This window comes from Malurus melanocephalus, unplaced genomic scaffold (assembly GCF_030028575.1).
Source record: "Malurus melanocephalus ecotype Western Australia unplaced genomic scaffold, MMel_1.1 scaffold_44, whole genome shotgun sequence".
Classification (NCBI taxonomy): Eukaryota; Metazoa; Chordata; class Aves; order Passeriformes; family Maluridae; genus Malurus; species Malurus melanocephalus.
Window position 1 is genome coordinate 936012 of NW_026623276.1, and position 19280 is coordinate 955291.

Below are 19280 nucleotides of genomic sequence, written 5' to 3' on the forward strand. Positions count from 1 at the left end.
GTGGAGTTCTGTTTTCATAAGCCTTGTTGTGGGAAAGATATTCATAGATACCAGAGAATGGAGTTTGTATTATTTGGTCTTTATATCCTTTAGAACTATTCTTCTTGATGGGGTGTCTTTGTTCAAATCACATTTTCAATTACCTAAGCAATTAATCTACTACTACATCCCTTTGRATGTTTCTTGATTACACAGGCTAATAGATCATATTTTTAAAACAGTTGGTAGGGATGTAAAATTCTCTTTAGAAGTGCTAAGAATGGTCACTACTTTGTAATTGACAAGTCCAGCTCTCTGAATATATTATTTTCRTGCTCGTAAAGGTGCCTTTAGCCATTCTCCTCTTTAGGTAAATGAGCTTATCCATTTGGAATATTTCAAGAGCCTTTTTTGGTGTTTTAAAAACTCTTTTTTTTGGAATTCAAGGTCTCCTGAGAAAGAACATTTTCTGCATTGCAGGGATCCAGTGAGGGGGAATAAAGTGCAGGACATCCAGATTAGCTTTGAAGCATAGTGAAAAAAGACTCCTCTTTGGCTCGCTGCAGATTCAGAAGAAAATACAAAATAAATTCTGATGAAATGCAGAGCATGCTTTTCCAGATTGACATTAACKTAATGTTGTTTCAGAAAACTTCATTGTTACCTATTCGCCAGCAGRTACAATGTCTACAACCTGTTAAAACATGAACTTTAGCTGAGAGAACTCTGGAGGAGCATAGTGGAAACCTGTTAGCTATGCATGTTTATCCTTACTCCAAGAAAGATCTCAAGAGTTGCATTTCCAAAAGTATTATGGGATACACTGTGCCAGAAAGGAATAAAGCAGCTGACAGCCATTTCAGTGCAGTATAAGAAAGCATCCTCTAAGGAGTGCTGTGCCCTTCAGCTGCTGAGATGGCACCATGAGACTGCTTTGCCACACCTGAAACCCCATAATTTACACATTGGTAGCTCATAGGTTGCATCCAGACTTTTGCTAATGTTGAGGACTGAAATGAGGGCATCTGGCCTCAAGCAGAGTGGTTATTATATCACTTGAGATTAAGATTTCCATTTTCARCTTCTTGTGATCTATATTCTACAGCATTGTGAGTCACTTTAGGGACAAATAACTGCAATCAAGAATTGAGCGTTACACTGTTATTGTTGTGTGCAAGTTTTGACTATACCAGTTYCTTTAATGGTAGGAGTTTGCAGGGATATTTGAACACTGCTTAGTACAGTGAAAAATTATTGAGAAATAAATCAAGCCATGCATTAGCAGAATAAGATTTTTTTTTTTTTAGTGAGTAGGAAGCCAGCAAATAGTAAATACAAACCCCACAGATATACAGGTTGTTAAATAGTTGGTTTGGCTTCATTTTGACAGTTAGTGTAATTTATTGTTATTTTATTCTTAATCTGAAAAAAGCTTACAGAAATAATGCATTGGGGTTGTCTTGAGATGCTTACAGTCTAGGCAGACAACATGGAGATTGAGTAAAAATWTTCATTGAAGTTAGAGAAAATTTTCCCATTCTCTTGGCCCAAAGAAGCCCAGGAAGTTCTCCATTAAAGAAAATATTTTCTTAAATGTGTCSATTTGGCCTTTAAAATGTGCAGATGAACAGTTAAGGCATCCTGGCATGCCCATGTCCATGAACGTTCTCAGGACTGAGGTTTTGGAGTAGAGGTGGCGATACTTATCTTGCTTTTCATTGGAAAAATTTTCTTGTGTCTGTTTTACAGCTAATGGAGCAAGAGAATTTTTCTTTTGTACTATTTAGGTATCCCTGTCACCATGTTGGACGTGGGAAAGATTAAATGATAAAAAGAGTCTGAGAATGTTTATTCCAATTGTTTTTACAATAAGAAACAAAGAATGCTAAATGTGCACATGATTTTTATTCGCTCAGCTTGAATATCTCATGGCCTCTGTTGTATTTCATTCTTTCAGGCCTTTCTCTGAGATCTGCCTGTCGCACAGCCATACGTGTTAGATGACTTTGGGACTCGTTTTACATCCGCGATGAAGGGATTATCTGGCAGCCGTAGTCACCATCACGGGGTTGCCTGTGACCCTGCGTGTGACAGCCTGCCACACCACCAGGACAGGAAGCCATATTTGTTAAACCCGGTGGACCCCCACCCCGCAGACCACCCTTACTACACTCAAAGGAACTCTTTTCAGGCCGAGTGCATGGTGCCCTACAACGATCAGATTGCCAGCAGCACGTTTCCCCGGAGGCATTACAGCTCCCACCACGAACTCAAGGACGAGTGTGCTCTGGTTCCCCACGGAACTGCCAACAAGACCAACCGCATTCCTGCCAACCTTTTGGACCAGTTTGAGCGGCAGYTGCCTCTGAATCGGGATGGCTACCACACCCTGCAGTACAAGCGAACCGCCATGGAGCACCGCAGCGACAGCCCGGGCAGGATCCGCCATCTGGTTCATTCTGTCCAAAAGCTCTTCACCAAATCCCACTCGCTGGAGGGGCCGTCCAAGGGCAGCGTCAATGGGGGGAAAGCAAGCCCGGAGGAGTCACAGACCATGAGGTATGGGAAGCGCAGCAAGAGTAAAGAAAGGCGATCGGAAGGTAAGCCCAGATCCAATGCATCGGGATGGTGGAGTTCAGATGACAACTTGGACAATGATGTTTGCATTTATCATGGTCCCAGTGGGGTCATGACCATGGGAAGATGCCCTGATCGCTCTTCTTCCCAATACTTTATGGAAGCCTATAACACTATTAGTGAACATACTGTGAAGTCCTCCAGAAGCAATAATGATGTCAAATGCTCTACCTGTGCAAACCTGCCTGTGAATTTGGACTCCCAGTTAATGAAGAAAAGCTCTTGGTCCTCTACATTAACCGTGAGCAGAGCCCGTGAAGTTTACCAGAAAGCATCAGTTAACATGGACCAGACAGTGGTGAAGGCAGAGACGTGTCAGCAGGAACGGTCATGTCAGTACCTCCAGGTACAGTGTGGAGAACTGATTGCTGTTAACTGTGCTCTGCCTTGTCTCAGGTGTTTGTGGGGGATGGAGGTTTGTTCTGATGTCTCAACTTTCCCCAGAGGTCAATGATCACCAAACAAGGGGTGCTGCTGTTAAAATTAAAAATACATCGGCTCTTTTTTTTTTTTTTTTTTTTTTGGTCCAGAATTTAGTATTTCAAAGAAACAGTACATGTTAGAACAGGATTATTGTTTTTTTTCATGTGAGAAAAATAAGACCTTTCTGTGTGCTTTTTGAATTTATAAGGCTGTCACAGTAGGGGTATTGGGAATTTGATGTTGTAGTGCTTTCATTTAGCATTACCATGTCAATTAACTGAATGTTACCAGGATACAAATTCTTTGATTTCTGTAATTTCAATTTTGCTTTCATTTGCTGCTCATTTTCTATGAAAGCTTTTGATACCCTTTTGAGAAACTTGGGGGTACCTTAATACTTTCTCCAGCAGGAAAGCAACCTACTTTTCTTTTTGCCATAGAATATAAATTCTCTTAAAATGGTTATTGTAACGTGTCCAGATTTGTTTATCGGGCTATTCCTCTTTTCCATGGCTCTGAGTCAAAAATAAAAAATCCAAAGGTTGAAATTATTGCTTGTTCTGATTATACATTTTAGGAGTACATCACCTACTCCCTCACAAGCTGTTTGCAGTTAATACAGCGTCACTATTTTTCACCAGTATTGTATCTTTAAATGTCAAGAATCAGATGTCTCCTCTTGGAGCTATCATACTGCCGGTGAATGTTTGTGGCAGGAACATGGATCAGAAAATATTAAAACTGTTTCATTCTTAGGAGAGCTGTGGATAGCTTTTATGCACTTTAAACAGAGCACTTATGGCACATCTGAGTGTGTGTGTAAGATGGGACAACGTTGCACAGAGAAGAGAGAAGACCATGAGGAAAAAAGAGGTTTGCTAAGATGATTCGGTTTCATTTTGATGTAGTGGGACTCTTGTCTATTTGTGTAGAACTGTAGCAAGTTCTCTTTAATGGGTGCTTTAATGAGACWGTCAGATTCCACGTTTTGTTGTTTAAGTCAGTATACAGAGAAAGCGTGGGACTGAGGCACCCGCATTTTAAAAATTGATTTAAAAGGTTTTATGGAGTGTCATGCAAAATAATTTTGAATTCCAGCCTCTGGGATTCTGAGTCTTAAATGTAAAGSAATGGATATGTATATTTTCTATTAATTGTTAGGAGAGGGGGGTGGAGGAAGAGGGGGCAGTACAAATRCTCAGTGTGTTTACAGCTTTGTGTATGGACTGGGGACGGAGAGGGGTTTCAAAATAGCCTCAGGTTGTGACCCTTTTARGTTTTGTGGGTTTTTTTTATTAAGTGTCTTTTGTGTGATTTTTGTGAGTRAGAAAAAATCRTAACTTCAGACTTGAATTGTTGTGGTTGCTTTGAACCCTGAGATTTCTTTTGTTGATATTTTTGTTTACTCCTTCAGCCTTCTCTTGGGTTTAGATAAAATAGCTGACAATTCAKTATGTGACCAGATGGCTAGAAAAGAGTGTAAAACTGTGCCAGCATCAGCTTTAAATGAACACCTCCAGAGGGACCTTTAGATAATGTTTAACTGACAGGAATAGACTCCTGAAGTGGAATTAGAGGACATAATCTGTGTCTGTATGAAAATATGTCCAACAATTGTCAAGGGCAAGAATAACTAAATTCTCACTTAGAATAACTACATTCTCACTGTGTTTCCCATCCTCACTGGTAGTTTTATTTCTGTTKTCATTTAATTTTGTTTCATTATTTCTAATTGCATGCCATTTTAAAATCAAGGGAAATATAATTGGTTTGAAACTGTTTTTTTTAAAAATGAAAATTTTAGCCAGGCATCAGTTAACATTGGAGGCAATATTCAGAGTACAGTAGATTTGAGGAAGCAGGTCAGGATTATTCTTCTCTCCTGGCAGCTTGAAAGGATGACAAATGCATATAGCTATTAAAAAAGTCAGTCTATTTTGAATGCATCCCATTGCTTTTCTCTTCACTCTATTACTTATCTTTTTACTCTACAAGCCCCTTAGGGCTTGGACTTTGTTCCTTTTTGTGTTTTTRCAAAGCCCAGCACAATGGGGCACAGAACCTAATTGAGGCGTTTTGTCTGTCCTGCAATATAAATATATATTAACAGCAGCAGAGTTCTACTCTTCTAGTGGGTTGWAGAGTTACTCTGTGTATCTGGTTTTTTCCAGGTGCCCTTCTCTTTGTAAAAAAAGGCTGGTGTCCTGTGTTAGAACAATAGGAAAAGCACAAAATGAGATGAAAGCTGCAAATTCATGACAACACTGGACAAATCTAATAATTAAATTTCATTGTTATGATGCCTCTTYGTTGCTTTCTTTAACTCACTAAATGTTAAGTAGGTGCTTTTATCAACTCGCTTGTTATTTAAATTGCTGTCTGTGGTCCAGGACATAAACTGATCYTTCAAAGAGCTTGAACAAGGTTACTTGTTCATGTAACCTCTTCTTGTGATAGTATCTTAATTCAGTGAAGGAGTGGCATTTTTTCAACTCAGACTACTCAGTATAATTTTTTTTATCCTGATAGATCTGACTATATCAGAGATCACAGGTAACATTGACTCCACATTTGTTTGTAAGAGCTTTCATCACAAAAAGTATCTGCATGAATTCTCAGTGTAAAGACATGGAAATAACAATTATTTCACTTGSTGTGATATTTTCCATCTAACTGTTCTGTGAAGGAGTTGGCAATAGTTGGTGTTACAGATGGGCTTATTTCTCATAATTTGGAATTTGGATCAAGTGCAGAGTCCTCCTGCACTGCACTGTGTTCCTTTACCCCATCAGGCTCCACTTCCAGCCCTGGTGCTGAGACTCAGTGTCTGTCCTTGGAGGTCTAGGGGAGGCTTGGTTCAGCACTGTGCATCTTCAGAAACAGACACTACCCTAGAATAGTCTAAATACTGCCAGGCAAATCTTGTCCTCTTACCTGCATTTTGGAAATGAAATTGCATTTTTATCTTCTATTGCTTTTTTCAAGAGTTAGCAGCTGGGTAGTAGAACGATAAGGTCCATTTTTGGAGCTGATTTTTTCTTTAGGAAAGTGCTRCTCTTTGAGCCAGCCTTACAGTTGGAGTGCAATGAAGGAAGGTGAGAAGGAACTCTTCATGTTTTATGAAAATGCTTCTTCTAAATGGTTTCCCTYCCTTGAAATAAAAATTTTAAGGCAGTGGACAGCCTCTACTTCTCTGGTAGCTTCTCCTCTGGGAAAAAAATGAAATTAAGCAAAACCAGTAAAGACAAAATGTAAGCATCAGTCCATTTCTGCAAACAGTAGGGTCTAAATACAGGGGGGGATGTTTTTGAGACTCTTGTTTTCTATGAATTCATGGGTTTTGAAGCTAATAGTGTATCAAACACACTGAATAGTTTCTCTCTGATTATACTTTTTCCATTTAATGCTCCCTATTACTATTCCTGTTGTGCTTGGTCCATTTGTTAGGAGAGTGAAAAAAATACAAAGAATAGCATTTTTCGTATTTCTTTTCTTCTTATGTGGGTCATTCGTAAGTTTTCTTTTCATTGCAACTGATGAGACTCAAATCAGTTGTGTCAGACACTTGAGGCTAAGGATGGAACTTTTACTTCTGAAAATAAGTGCCAAAGGTGGGGGCAACTGTGCAGTCATTCAAGTTTCACATTTGCTTTGCTTGCCCTTCGTGGGATACTGTGAGAAATACTGTAAAAAAATATAAGCCAAGTTTCTGGGTGCAAAGAGAATTTTCCAGTGACAAAAGGTTCTGGTTAATGCTGTGCTGAGTTTCCTGTGTCAAGGTTGCCTGTAATGTGCATTGTTTTACAATATGTAGCGCTAAGAAACTCATAATTTAAATTACTTGTTTTCCAGTCTCAGGACAAGGAAATTGTTTCTTAGGAAATACTGCTCAATCCCAGTCCCAACCAGTCTATTTCTGTTGCCTGTGCCCATGGATGGCCAAATAGACCTTAGGGCCAGGGTGCTAATAAGGACCTGTAAGTGTAATGTGATTTGTTAACACAGCACATTACGAAGTGTTTGTCCTTATGTTACGACACAGCAATTTATGCTTGATCTGTTGTACTGGGTTTATCTTTGCAAGTTTATCTGCATTTTCACTTTTATATTTTCCTCATTTATGGTGTTTGCATTTCAGATGCAACTACCATATTCAAATTAATCTTCCAGTACACCCTTGTTTATAGATATATGAAAGTTTTATTAACATCCGTTAATATAGATCTTCCATTTTTCATGTGTCTGATGACTTGCCTTTTTTTTCTCATATTCCATTATAAATTGAAAATTAATGAAGCACGTGTTATTTCTCTTTCAATTTTCCGGTCAGAACTATAAAATATATGAGGTACAAGTTTCAAGTTTTTTTCCCAAGCCCACGTGAAAGGTAATTCTTAGTAAAGCTAGTGAAACAATTTGGAAACACATGATTGTCAATGTTTCAATGCATTCTAGGTCAACTTCCAGATAATGCAATCATCATGAGAACAATTGGAAATTCTTAAATGTTCTTGAATTTTAAAATGAACTAGTATCTAAGACTATTAATACTGAAAAAAAATATTCTTAGAAAGTTAATTTATTTTGGTTTTATAATTGTGAGGTGGGTAATATGAATAATGACTAAAGCTAGGGAATTTGTGGAAAATATAAATGAAGCACAAAACAGCTGATTTACAAAATGTATATTACTAACAGACAATTCCATTAAATCTGCATCTTGGTTATTTAGCCTACCTGCAAATACATCCAAAATGTGATTGCTATACTGAGACAAATACGTAGAAGAATGTTTCAATATCTTCATCTTCCTCATCTTTGCAGTCTTTCAATCTAGCTAAAAGACAAAACAAACAAAAAATTCCCAAAATTGGTAGCTGTGTTGATGATAATGATCTTACCACTCATCTTGCCTTAATAAGTGGTGCGTTCTTATTTACTTGATTGAAACTTGTGCTGGCCTTTGGTGTCCTGAGTAAAGAGGGCCCCCTAAATGCAAAGAGAGCAGTTCTGCATCCATGTCAGCTGCAATTTTATCTGTCCATGTTCCTCAGTTTTCTGTCCTTTAGTTTTATTGCCATCCTGTAATTTCAAAGTATTGAATATACTGGAACTGACCTTATTTTTTCCAGATTAACTTGAATTACTGTCATTCTGCTAGCRTCCCTACATTCTAACAGTGCATCCATCAAGGAACACAATTCTGGCAGCTGGAACCTGTTGCTGGCATACGGTTTATAGGATTTAGCAACATACTTGGGTGACATTACATTACATATAGTGTTATGTTAGAAATGCTTRTYAAAATYATGGCTGCACATAACAGCTGGCATWTAGTATCTGTTTCAGTTCCTTCATGGATAAGATTTGTTTCACTCCTGGATCTGACTTCTTTCTGTAGCCTTAAATGTTTGGAGWGTTCTAGTCCTAGTCTTTTCCATGATTTCACTGTAAAAAAAAAATCTTCAAGACAAGTCAAGCCCAGCAATGAAGATCATTGAAATATGCATCTGAGTTTGAAACCTTAACTTTTATTGTGGAAACACATGAAGTAKGCGTGGAARAAAATGCTGAGTAGTGATACATTTTCCTTAGTGCAAAGTAATAAGGAGTATTTCTGTTCATCCAGTTACTGGCTTAGGATTTTGTGTTTGTTTCAAGAATGGAATTTATAGTACAGATCTTAAGTGAGGAAATACTACAGTGCCAGAAGAGGGGTTTGAGCTGTGTTATCTGGCCACAGTTTCTGCTCTGCCTTATAAATGCTCTTATGCTGTGCTTCTTGCTCAGGTGAGCTTCTGTCACTCGTGAATTGAACAATAACAACATCAATCTGTTGGATATTATTCATCCTTTCATCCTCTCACCCTGAAACTGTACAATGAACTGTCTTCTTTGGGCTTCTGATGGATATGTATTTCTCTCACCAAAGACTAAGCAATGTGCCATGCAGTTGGATAGGCACTGTGACAGTTCTGATAGGCCAAGGCTTCCAAAGACAGTCTCTGAATTGTGTCCAGGAGTCTTTTGTGCCAAAAAGCTTATGTCTAGTTTTGCTTTACTGACATAGCCCCAGCCTACTAGCCAGTTTGTTAGGAAATCTTTGAGGTTTCCTGGTCTGTAGCAATTCAGTTTCCAGCAGATAAGACTGTGACCTTGGTTTCATGTCCTATGGGACACTACTGTAGAACACAGGTGACCATTTGGATTTGCTGAGAAGACACACTATGATGTTCTGAGMCCAGGGAAGTTTCCTTACAGCCAAATGAAATCTTCTTTCATGAGTGTATAGCCCYGCTGTAATCCAAGAGAAAGCTTTGTCAAAGTGTCAGTGAAATCTGTCCACTGGCCCCTAAAACGTGACAGAAGCCATGAGCTGGAGATGGCAGCTTAARGGCAACMCTWAGAGCTGCTRCCTGTGAGAGCACAGCATTAGCAAAGTACCAGAGATGACAGAGTTACAGCCTGATAAAAGAAACTGCATAAGAACTGCTTCTCAAAACGTCCTCCCTGCCACATCTGTTTTCTTCCAAGGATACAGATCCAGCTCCATGTTCTCCACCCACTAGCCAGTTTCCTGCTGTCTGCTTGCTAGTGGGCTTGTGCCTGTGTGTAGTGAAAGGAAGGGAAAATGGCATCTCATCTAGCAGTATTGCTTTGGATGCCAACCAGTCACTGTATGCAGGTGTTGAAGTGACTCACCACGAGATAGAAAGAAGAAATGAGAGAGCATTTTTCTATTGCTAGGCATTGAAAGTGTCCTTTCAAGGATTGGTGTTCGTGTTAGCAGTCATCCTGTCATCCTTAATTGGGCAGGAAACCATTTGTCATTATAACCAGTGGCATTGAATGCTTCAAGGGTACTGCGAAAGATGAGAATGAATGTCTGCCCTCTGCCTCTGGAAAATATCATCCATGAGTATCACTGAAGCAGTTCTAGTCTGAGGTCCTGGCTAAGAGCTCTGCTCTATGACCTTCAGTTATGTTTACCTCATCTAATGGATGTGGCAGTTGTTGTTTTGCTTCCTTTCTGCAGAATGTGTTTTAGGGTGGAAGACTTGCAAGGCAGTTGCTGGGATCATTGTATTTGTGTGCCMCTCTTCATGGCTGGTTGGATTTCTACACATAAAGCAGGAGGAGAAAATTCATCTGGAATCCAGACATTTGGTTTCATTTAGGTGACACATTCCTCTTCATAAAATGGAATGTGAATCAGATGGACAAGCCAGTGGTCAAGACACCTTTTGGTGAATGAACATCATAAACTGACGGGATGCTTGAAGAATTTTGTCTATTGGCTGACTCTATGAGGATTCATATTGATTTAGAAGACCTTCCATACTACTGTTCTGTGAAGGAAGATGCAGTTCTTCATCCTGTTCAGGTTTGRTGCAATGGGTGGGCATGGGATAGAGGAAGTAATGCTCCATCTTGGACAGGTCTTTGTTCTGGGTGTTAATTCCTCTTTTGTAAAAAGATACCGACATAAGTCAGCTAAATTAAATTAATTTATAGCAGAAMATGATTGCTCAAATAGTACAAGCTAAAGCAAATTTGCTGCAGATAMTGAGCATATTAAGTTTGTCCTCAACAAAGGCAACCCTCCTATCTGCCTTTTGGAAGACACTTGAGGCTTATTAAACATATATTTTTCTTTCTGCTTTCTAAGGCTTCCTCTTTTTTGCATACTTCAATGATTCTTAACACATGCACACTGATAGAAAGAAATGCTACTCATCTTTATTGGTCTGATTAATTCAATATTCATGAGCRCCAGGAATAGGCTCAGTAAGTGGAAGATGGCAATTGGAACTTCCTTTACAGCACACAGAAGAGGCATAATAATGGATAAGAAGACCAAATTGCATGGGTTTGGAAAATCTGCACTGCGCAGTCATTAGGCATTGTTCTTCAGTTGTGTGATTCCATTTCATTAAGAATTTGCATACTAATAGAAAGCTAAAGTTACAAGTCTACTGCTGTGAGYGATGCTTAGCCACTCCTTCCAGTCCTTTTGTTTACTTCTGTAGTCATCCACATTGCTTTGGCAAAGCACAGGGAGAAGCTTTAATGATTTCAGCTGCAATAAACCAAAGCAAACTAGAGATCAATAATGAACTTAATTTGCTATAGAGACAGTCTGTTTGCTATTTCATCCAGTAAGGTAAGCTAATAACTATTTGGGGGGGGGAAAGAAAAAAAAGAAGGAAAGCAGATATTCTAATTTAATTGTTAAGGAATTGAATAAAAGCTGTTTTCTTTACCTTTGTCATTACAGTCTGGGCTTATTTCACATACTGCTACATGTGAGCTTTTGAAGTGAAAGTTTGAAAACAGTGGGGCCAGTATACCTGTTCATTTAGTTTATTTGGATACCTAGACTATCTATTAAAAAAATCAGTTCCTTTATATCAAAAAATGCATTAAAGAAAACGACGAGTCAATACAACCTGGCTAATGACAAAGTGTGAACACTTGCAGAGCAACATAAATTTAGTTAAAGATTGGAACAGGTAATCTATACACTAAATCATGCTGAATTGAGGTGAGATATTGGCTAGTAACAGTTCTTCATCTTTATAGTCTGCTCTGTTTACAAAAGAATGTTATATCAACCATTTAATCAAAAGAAACTATTGCCAGGCTTAGTGTTCATAATGTAACAATCTGTTTCCAGGGATTTGCTGAAGTTTTAAGTTCCARTAAGCTGCATGGCTCAGAGGCCTTTGCTGAATATTTTCTGTCTGTTCAAGTGATAATGGTGTTCTGTGTCACTCTGCTTTTTGTATAAGTGAAGCACRCTCTTGATTTTTAGGCTTTTAAAGATTTCTACATGAGTTTAAAGATCGTTTCTAGAATGAAATGTTTCCAGGATCATTGTTGCTTCAATAGTGTGAATAATAATAGTTCTATTTTAATAAAAACAATTATGTTAGATCTGAGTTTAGCTCTTAACCCCGTTTTCATAAAAGTAAAAACAATTTTGCAAGTGATGTTCCCTCTTGATACTCTGATACTGGAAAAATGATATTGCCAAGGTAATTGGATAATATGATTTTCTTAAAAGCATGAAACAGCTTTATCTCAAGTATGTCAATCTTAATCCCATTAATCCTCTGAGGCAGCAGATACCATGCATTTGCACTTGTGTGCAGTGCAGTCTGTGACCTTGCAAAGCAAGTACTGACCAGTCAAAGAAAGTAAGAGCTGTGGGAAAATCTGTGCAGAACCCCCTGACTGAAAAAAATAAGAGAGCTGGAGGTTCACACAGATACTTCTCCCAGCATTTCTTCCAGATCAACATAAGAAATCACACTACAGGCTGTGTAGTGCCATATGTGTAGAGAGWGAATTTATGAAATAATTTTATATTGATTTTATTTTTGCAGCTTGTGTTTTGGAGAGGGCTTTATGTTCTACTTTTTTTTCTCATGGTATGAAGCACTTTATTGCAACAGTAAACTGCACTGTCTTCATGAGCTGTTACAGCCCTGTCTGTTGCAGCCAATACTTTTAAGCACCAAAAAAGCACTCTGAAAATCAGGTCACTTCTTTTAGTAGGTATTGCTTGAGGTATTTGACTATAGGCGCAGCAGTATTAAAATGTTGACATTATTTTATCTGCCTGAAATGAAAGGAAATGCTGTGCTTTAAGGGTTGTTTGTCCTGTTCAAGTAATACACAGAGACCCTTTCATAAAAAGTATTACAACTGTTCATGGCCAAATCAAAACTTCTAAAGTGTTCCTTTACCCTGAAAAGGCTCTTTATCGGTTTCATGATGTCTTACAGTTTTCTCCTTCACCAAATTTTGAAATCAGGGTTTCTTTCTCTTGTGACTATCATATAAGAAGTAAGATAGAGGGGATTTGGATCCAAATTTATATCTACAAAATCACTTATGTACTGAAATGTTGTTATAAATAAACAAAGAAAAGAAAAAGTAAAAAGAAAATTTAAAAGAAACCAAGCTAGACTTAAATACCTACCAAAAATCCTATGATCAAACCGTTGAACTAAAATAGCTTTTTTATCAAATATCCTTACATTCTTGTATTGAAGCTTTGTCTAGGCAGATAAGATAGCTTGTACAACTTCCTCAATGTGTTCAGTGAAATTAGAAGCATATCTGAGTCAGTGTTTCAGGCTGTTCTCTAAATTTCGATGGCTTTTTAACCACAGCCATCCTTTTCTCTTGGCTCATACAGGRTTTACCCTTAAACCCATAACATGAACTGGAAGTTGGGTCACTTTTGTATTATTTCCTTTAGTTTTGTGTTTGCAGGTGACTCCCAGTACCCAAACCAGCCAGTGGGTCTGTGGCACTCACTGAGGCTGCTTTGCCCTGGTCTCTGTGTGACCAGCTCAGCTCTCTTTCTCTGCAACTAGTGTTTTTAAAAAAGTGGAAAAGCTACTAAAAGCATGATGGTTGTTTTTCAGTAATTGCTCACTTCACTGATACAAGCAGAGCTCAAACTGGAAACTTCCAATCACGTCATACAAATTGAGGACTAGAGCAATGCATTCAAACCTCATCGTGGTACGGAGTGTGTAAATAGAAAGTTTTGTGGTAAATCCATTGCACCCAGCATTCAAAATCTGGCCTATCATTTCTAAATAATTTTGAGAAGCWTTGAGATAAAAAGGTCTTGTACTTATACATGCAATTATTGATAACAGAACATAATAATTCCAAAGTAAGTGTTTCCACAGCAACTATATCTCCTAACTTGTGTTGCACCTATAAACTACAGCATTTGATTTACCAGTATATGCATTATTTAATAAAACTACAAGTGTTTAGCTTGTCTGTTTGGATTTGGATCTTGTTATGGATGCATTATGAACATTGTAACTTTATCTTCCCTGACTTTTTCTCCGTTAGAGACATACTAACATATACTAACATATTTTATTCAGTGCATTAAAGATTAATTCACTAAATTATCTTAATGAGAAAAGGCAAAGATCTTCAATTRAAGTATAATGAATAAAATATTAATCAGATCAAAATGCACGTCCTCTGAGAATTCACAGATTCTCTGCATACTCTGACTTCRATATCTAATAGCTGCCTGAAAACTGATTGGAAATACACCATTACTGGTTTGGAACTTCTGATTGAAGTCTGAGCATGTCATCAAAATGTCTGCAGAGCTGGATTTGATAAACTTTTCTTAAATTCTTTTTTTGTGTGAGTGATTTGAAAAGTCAAGGGTTTACAGTGACAAGCAGAAGCTGGAGGTTCCAAAATGTATGTGAGTGGGGGTATGAATATAGATTATATACTCACTGTTTGATGATGTTCTAGGCCTAGAATTAATGCAAGACTAAGATCTGATAAAAATGTGATCCTGTCTGTCATAAGTGGCTAAGGGAGGAATGTAAATGGCTCTGCACTTTTCTACATCAAAAATCAAAACTGCTACCAAGCATTACCTTCATTTGAAAGCATCAGCTTTCCAGATCTGGTCTCTAGGCATAAACTTAGAAGTGGCAGAATGGAAATATTGCATCTTCTTTCTTTTTTTTTTTTCTTTCCTAATGTGGAAAAATTAGAGCTGTTCATTCAATTCTATTCCTCCATTACATTCTGTTAGGACTTGGTGATCTTAGTCTTAGTTAAAGCTTTACCCTTTCCTAGAAAAATATATCAAGCATTTTTCAGAGTATTTATTCAGTAGCATCCTATAAATGCCCAATTCTGCATGCCCTCATTCAATAAGAAAACTGAACTTAGAACTATATTTCTGCCTTAAGGAACTTAAGATTCTTGGAGTCCAGGAAAATATACTTAAAAACAAACAAACAATCAACAAAACAAAAAAAAAAACCACAACAACAAACTTTGCATGCTGCTGAAAGACAGGAATTGAAGAGCCATTTACTAAAGGGTAATTGAAGAGAGCATGCTAATTTACTTTAAAAAGGCCCAAGGAAAGAATTAGTTAAATAAAACATGGAGCAATTGAKAATGACTAAGTTCTGAGAAGGAAGACTAAATCCTAAGGAGAAATATTGATAAAGGTGCAAACTAGAGTGGATTTCCAGGATTAAATCTTCAGTTCTTTGAGGAAAATACTGAAGTCCCAAGTGACTTTCAAGGCTGGACTTGACTAAGAGAGAATGGGGAAAACAAAACATAAGASGAAAGAAGGACTGTTTGAGCCTGGCAGTTTAAGGAAGGCCCTACATCATTATGTTAGGAGCAGGAAAAGAAAAGTCAGTGAATGAAGAAGGGTGGCAGGGTCATGGGTTTTGAAACCATCAGGAAACAAAGCAAAGACATAGGCTGTGAATAGTTTAATTAATAAAATTAATATAATTAATTAATTGTTAAAAAGCTGATAAGGGCTTAGGACCATTAAATGTCTTTGTTCCTTTGTATAGTGCATTGGGTTTTGGGTTGCAGTTTATAGCAGTATAGATTGATTAAAGGCTATAAAAAGGCCATAAAAAATTGTTTATCTAAACAGTAACATTTGAAAGGAGTTACAGCCTCTGGACTTAGACTTATGTTCGTAGTGGGAACCAACAGCTAAGCCATTAGCAAACATTCAATTGTTTCAGTTTTGGTTGTCTAAACAAATTGCATATGCTCTGGCTGAAGTCTAGAAAGCAATGGATACACAAGATCCTTGGCAGAAGGTAAATGTTGATGAAGAACAAATTCCCCATAGAAAATATTATTCTGGTAGGTGAGAGTATTTTTAAATTGCAAGACAAATCTAGTAACCCAGATTCATGCCTGCTTATGTGGTTTTTAAGGTTTTCTGATTGTTATAGCTATGGCTGGTTTATAGAGTTGATTCACTGAGAACTGAATCAGAGAAGCAGCAAACTAAAAGTTTACAACTACTTGTATTTAAGTAAGAGATGAAATGTATTCAACTAAAAAACCCTTTTGCAGGTTCACCTTTARATAAAAATGGTGTTTCTGCAAAATAGCTTCAAAGATCCTGCTCCACTGCATGTTGTCTCKGCAGTCCCAGGAAGGAGAAGGATGTTGTTGGTTTACATGGTCAGAAGCGTCGGGAGCAGAGGAAGGGAGACAATGGGTGGGCAAGAGCACTCTGCCCTTGGACTGTCTTTTCTTATGTCTCAAAAATCTCATCAATGCACACTCCCAGTGTTCCAGATTTCCAATACAAAAAAGGCACAGCACTGACTTCAGATCAAGAGAAATAATGCACATCATTAAAGAAGAAGAAAAAGGAAAAAGAAGGGAATAAAGGGTTATGATTCACACACTGAGACTAACAGAATTCAAAAGGAGGAACACTGCTAGCTGCGAGAGTGCAGTTGCACCAATTAAGCTATAGAAGCAATAGTAGTAAAATTTCACACTTGCAAACMTACTTTTGTGATGATTAGTACATAGCTCCACTAATCTGAAATGTTTCTTGAGCCAAAATCATCCTGCTGAATTTTCCTATGTATAGTCTGTCAGGAAAGAATAGGGATTTGTATTTCAGTTTTTGTGCTTCCCCAAAGATGTTTGATATGTTGAGCTGAACCAAAAATATCCTGATCTGGTTTATAAATGCTTTGAATTGAATAGCTGAGAAAAACCTCAATTTATCCAGCCCTGTATTAAACCTAACCAAGGCTTCTATGTCAGCATGTTTGCTAGAATCTTCCCAGATAAGTAATGGGAAAAGGCAAAAAACTCCAAAGATGCTGGTTACTATGCAGGATGAGCAGTGGACCTCCATTGCAACAGCAACCCGTGGTCCATTGGGATGGAGAATGGGCCTGGGGCCATCAGGGGTTTTTTTATGGCTCTGTTGTGGATTGCCAATAATATCAGGGAAGAGGGTACTGATAAGAGAATTGTGTTTATCACTTCAGGTTCCTCAAGATGAATGGACTGGCTACACCCCGCGAGGAAAAGATGACGAGATTCCCTGCCGACGAATGCGCAGTGGCAGCTACATCAAAGCCATGGGGGACGATGACAGTGGAGACTCGGACACGAGTCCGAAGCCATCTCCAAAGATTGCTGCACGGAGAGAGAGTTATCTCAAGGCCACCCAGCCATCCCTTACAGAGCTCACCACCCTCAAGTGAGTCCATGTTCTGCTRCATCCCACAGAGCTCTCCATTCAGACATTGATTTTCTATTCTTATTTGTTTCTTCCCTTTACTTCTAGCTACCAKTTAAGGCACTTGAACTAGAGTGTTCAGGCATGCTTATTTTTGCATGGGTTTATAAATTTTTTTCTGAACAAGAGTAAATATGGGAATGTGTTTCAATGTTATTCTGRAAAGGGACCTGCACATTCAATTTGCAAAGTTCTTTAACCTGTTAGTGTTAAGTGCACATCCAGGTATGTGTACTAGGYCTGCTCTTTAAATGCTTTGCTATATAGCTTTGGGCTGCAAAAGCTTTGCATAACTGTGCATTTATATATACTCAATGTGTGAAATTAGCCCCAAGCTAGTCTTTGCAACTCCAGAGAGCATCTGACATTTGATTAAAAAGAACAAAGACTGTCTGAAACTAGATAATCCTGTGGTTTCCTCTCAGAATTGCATTGTATTTTGTGGGGAACCAAAAATTGATTTTTTTATTTGTTCATGAAAGCATTAGTCAAAAAGAATCGTGAGTTTTTTAAATGTCACTCTCTGTTTTTCCTTTATTTGGGCTTTTTAAAAAAGCCAGCCAAATTCTCAGAAAAATTGCATAAATGGGCAATTTTGCGTTAGTGTTTTATTTTAATTGATTCTAAAATTGAGGGGTCCCTTAAAGCAAGAAAATGAATTCTATCCATAAAACAAAATAGTGTGCATTTAAAATCAACAATTGTTTCTGTCTGTTTTTTACAAAATTCTTAACTATTTTAATGAATTATAATTCACTGGACCAAAAATAAGCCAATTTTAATATAACTTGCCTAAGGCTGTAGCTATAAAATGGGGGGAAAAATAAAAAGTATCTCTATCTCTTCTAGTATCCCTGATCAGAGACAAAAGACTCCTTCTGCATTTTCCTCATTAGTTTCTTCTCCTTCCTTGTCCTCSTCTACCCATTTTTTTCCCAGAGACCTTATCCAAGAAACAGATTTTAGAGAAAAGTGTTTGATCCTTGTTAAGAATGTCATGCTCTTGACATCAGTAATGAATAGACCAGCAGAGAAAAGCAAGCTTACTGCAGCTCCCCATAGCATGCCTGGCTTTGTCTCAAGGGAAGCTAGGGATTGCTTCTTCTCTGTCATTCCAATAGTGTCCAACGGACAAAGCAATCTCATTTTCTGCAGGGATTTTCATAATCTAGCTGGCCTTTGCTCAAGGGATCCAGTGATTCCTTTCATCATCCAAAAGACTTTACCACATCCTTTCCTGAGCCAAAACTCCTCCTCTGAGATCAGTTATTGCAACCTCTGCAAGGTGAACATGGATGTTATTTACCGCCACAAACTCCATCCAGCCATGCTTTATACATGGGCACACTGTCAGGCACGGAATTTATCCTTTTTGAGTTTTTAGAAACATGATTTCCAGAGTTCCATAGCATATGTGAAGTACAGTGCATCACAATGAGTGCATTTGCTCTTGGTCATTTCTGTTCTCTGTGGGTACAAGATGTGCAAAAGAATATAGGTTTATGAAAAATCAAAAGYCCTGCATGTCATTGTTCACCTGTGGAGGATGTTTGATCACAGGTACCAGGCAGCAGAAGCTTTTAGTTTTTGAGTTATTGTAATTCAGCAAAGTGCTTGTACAAACACTTAATTTCACATGTTTTTTTAATCCCTTCCTATTTGGGAAGCTTTTAGGAATGCACCTTATTTTAAACTGCACTCTGTAAAATTCACATAAGTTTAGAAGCTGTGCAGCAGTTGGATGTAAATGACAGGGTAGAAGAAGGAAGAGAAAATGGTAGTAAAACAAAAAAGRGGAGAAAGCATGAAATAACTTTTTCTTTTTTTGATTTTTCAGCATAAACTGGGATGAAATAGAATTATTTCTTTTAATCTATGCTGATATTTTAATGAAATATCTCTTCCTGGGAAGCCTTTCTCTTYCAGAGACAATTTGTATAACACATTATTATGCAGTGCTTTCATTCCTTTCTGCTGAACATGATAATTTCTGGGGGTTTTGTGAGAAAAAGCTAAGTGCTTGCTCTGGGTATTGAAGTTTTCTGTTAAGCTAGGTCTTTGTTTGSAGACTTCTTCATACTTTCTTAATAGTGTGGCTTGACCTTCAGCACGACATTACTTTCTCATCCCATGGCTA

The 19280-nt window shown here is 37.9% G+C and overlaps 1 protein-coding gene across 1 annotated transcript in view; it reads left to right on the forward strand.

Annotated features, from left to right (window-relative positions):
* The first annotated feature begins 1970 nt into the window (after nucleotides 1–1970).
* DLGAP1 (DLG associated protein 1) overlaps nucleotides 1971–19280 on the forward strand; it is a 134397-nt gene continuing 117087 nt past the window's right edge. Inside the window, exons 1-2 of the mRNA XM_057364895.1 lie at nucleotides 1971–2962; nucleotides 16890–17104. Coding sequence (XP_057220878.1) covers nucleotides 2009–2962; nucleotides 16890–17104 — 1169 coding nt within the window. The 5' untranslated portion in view covers nucleotides 1971–2008. The remainder of the gene's footprint in view (nucleotides 2963–16889; nucleotides 17105–19280) is intronic.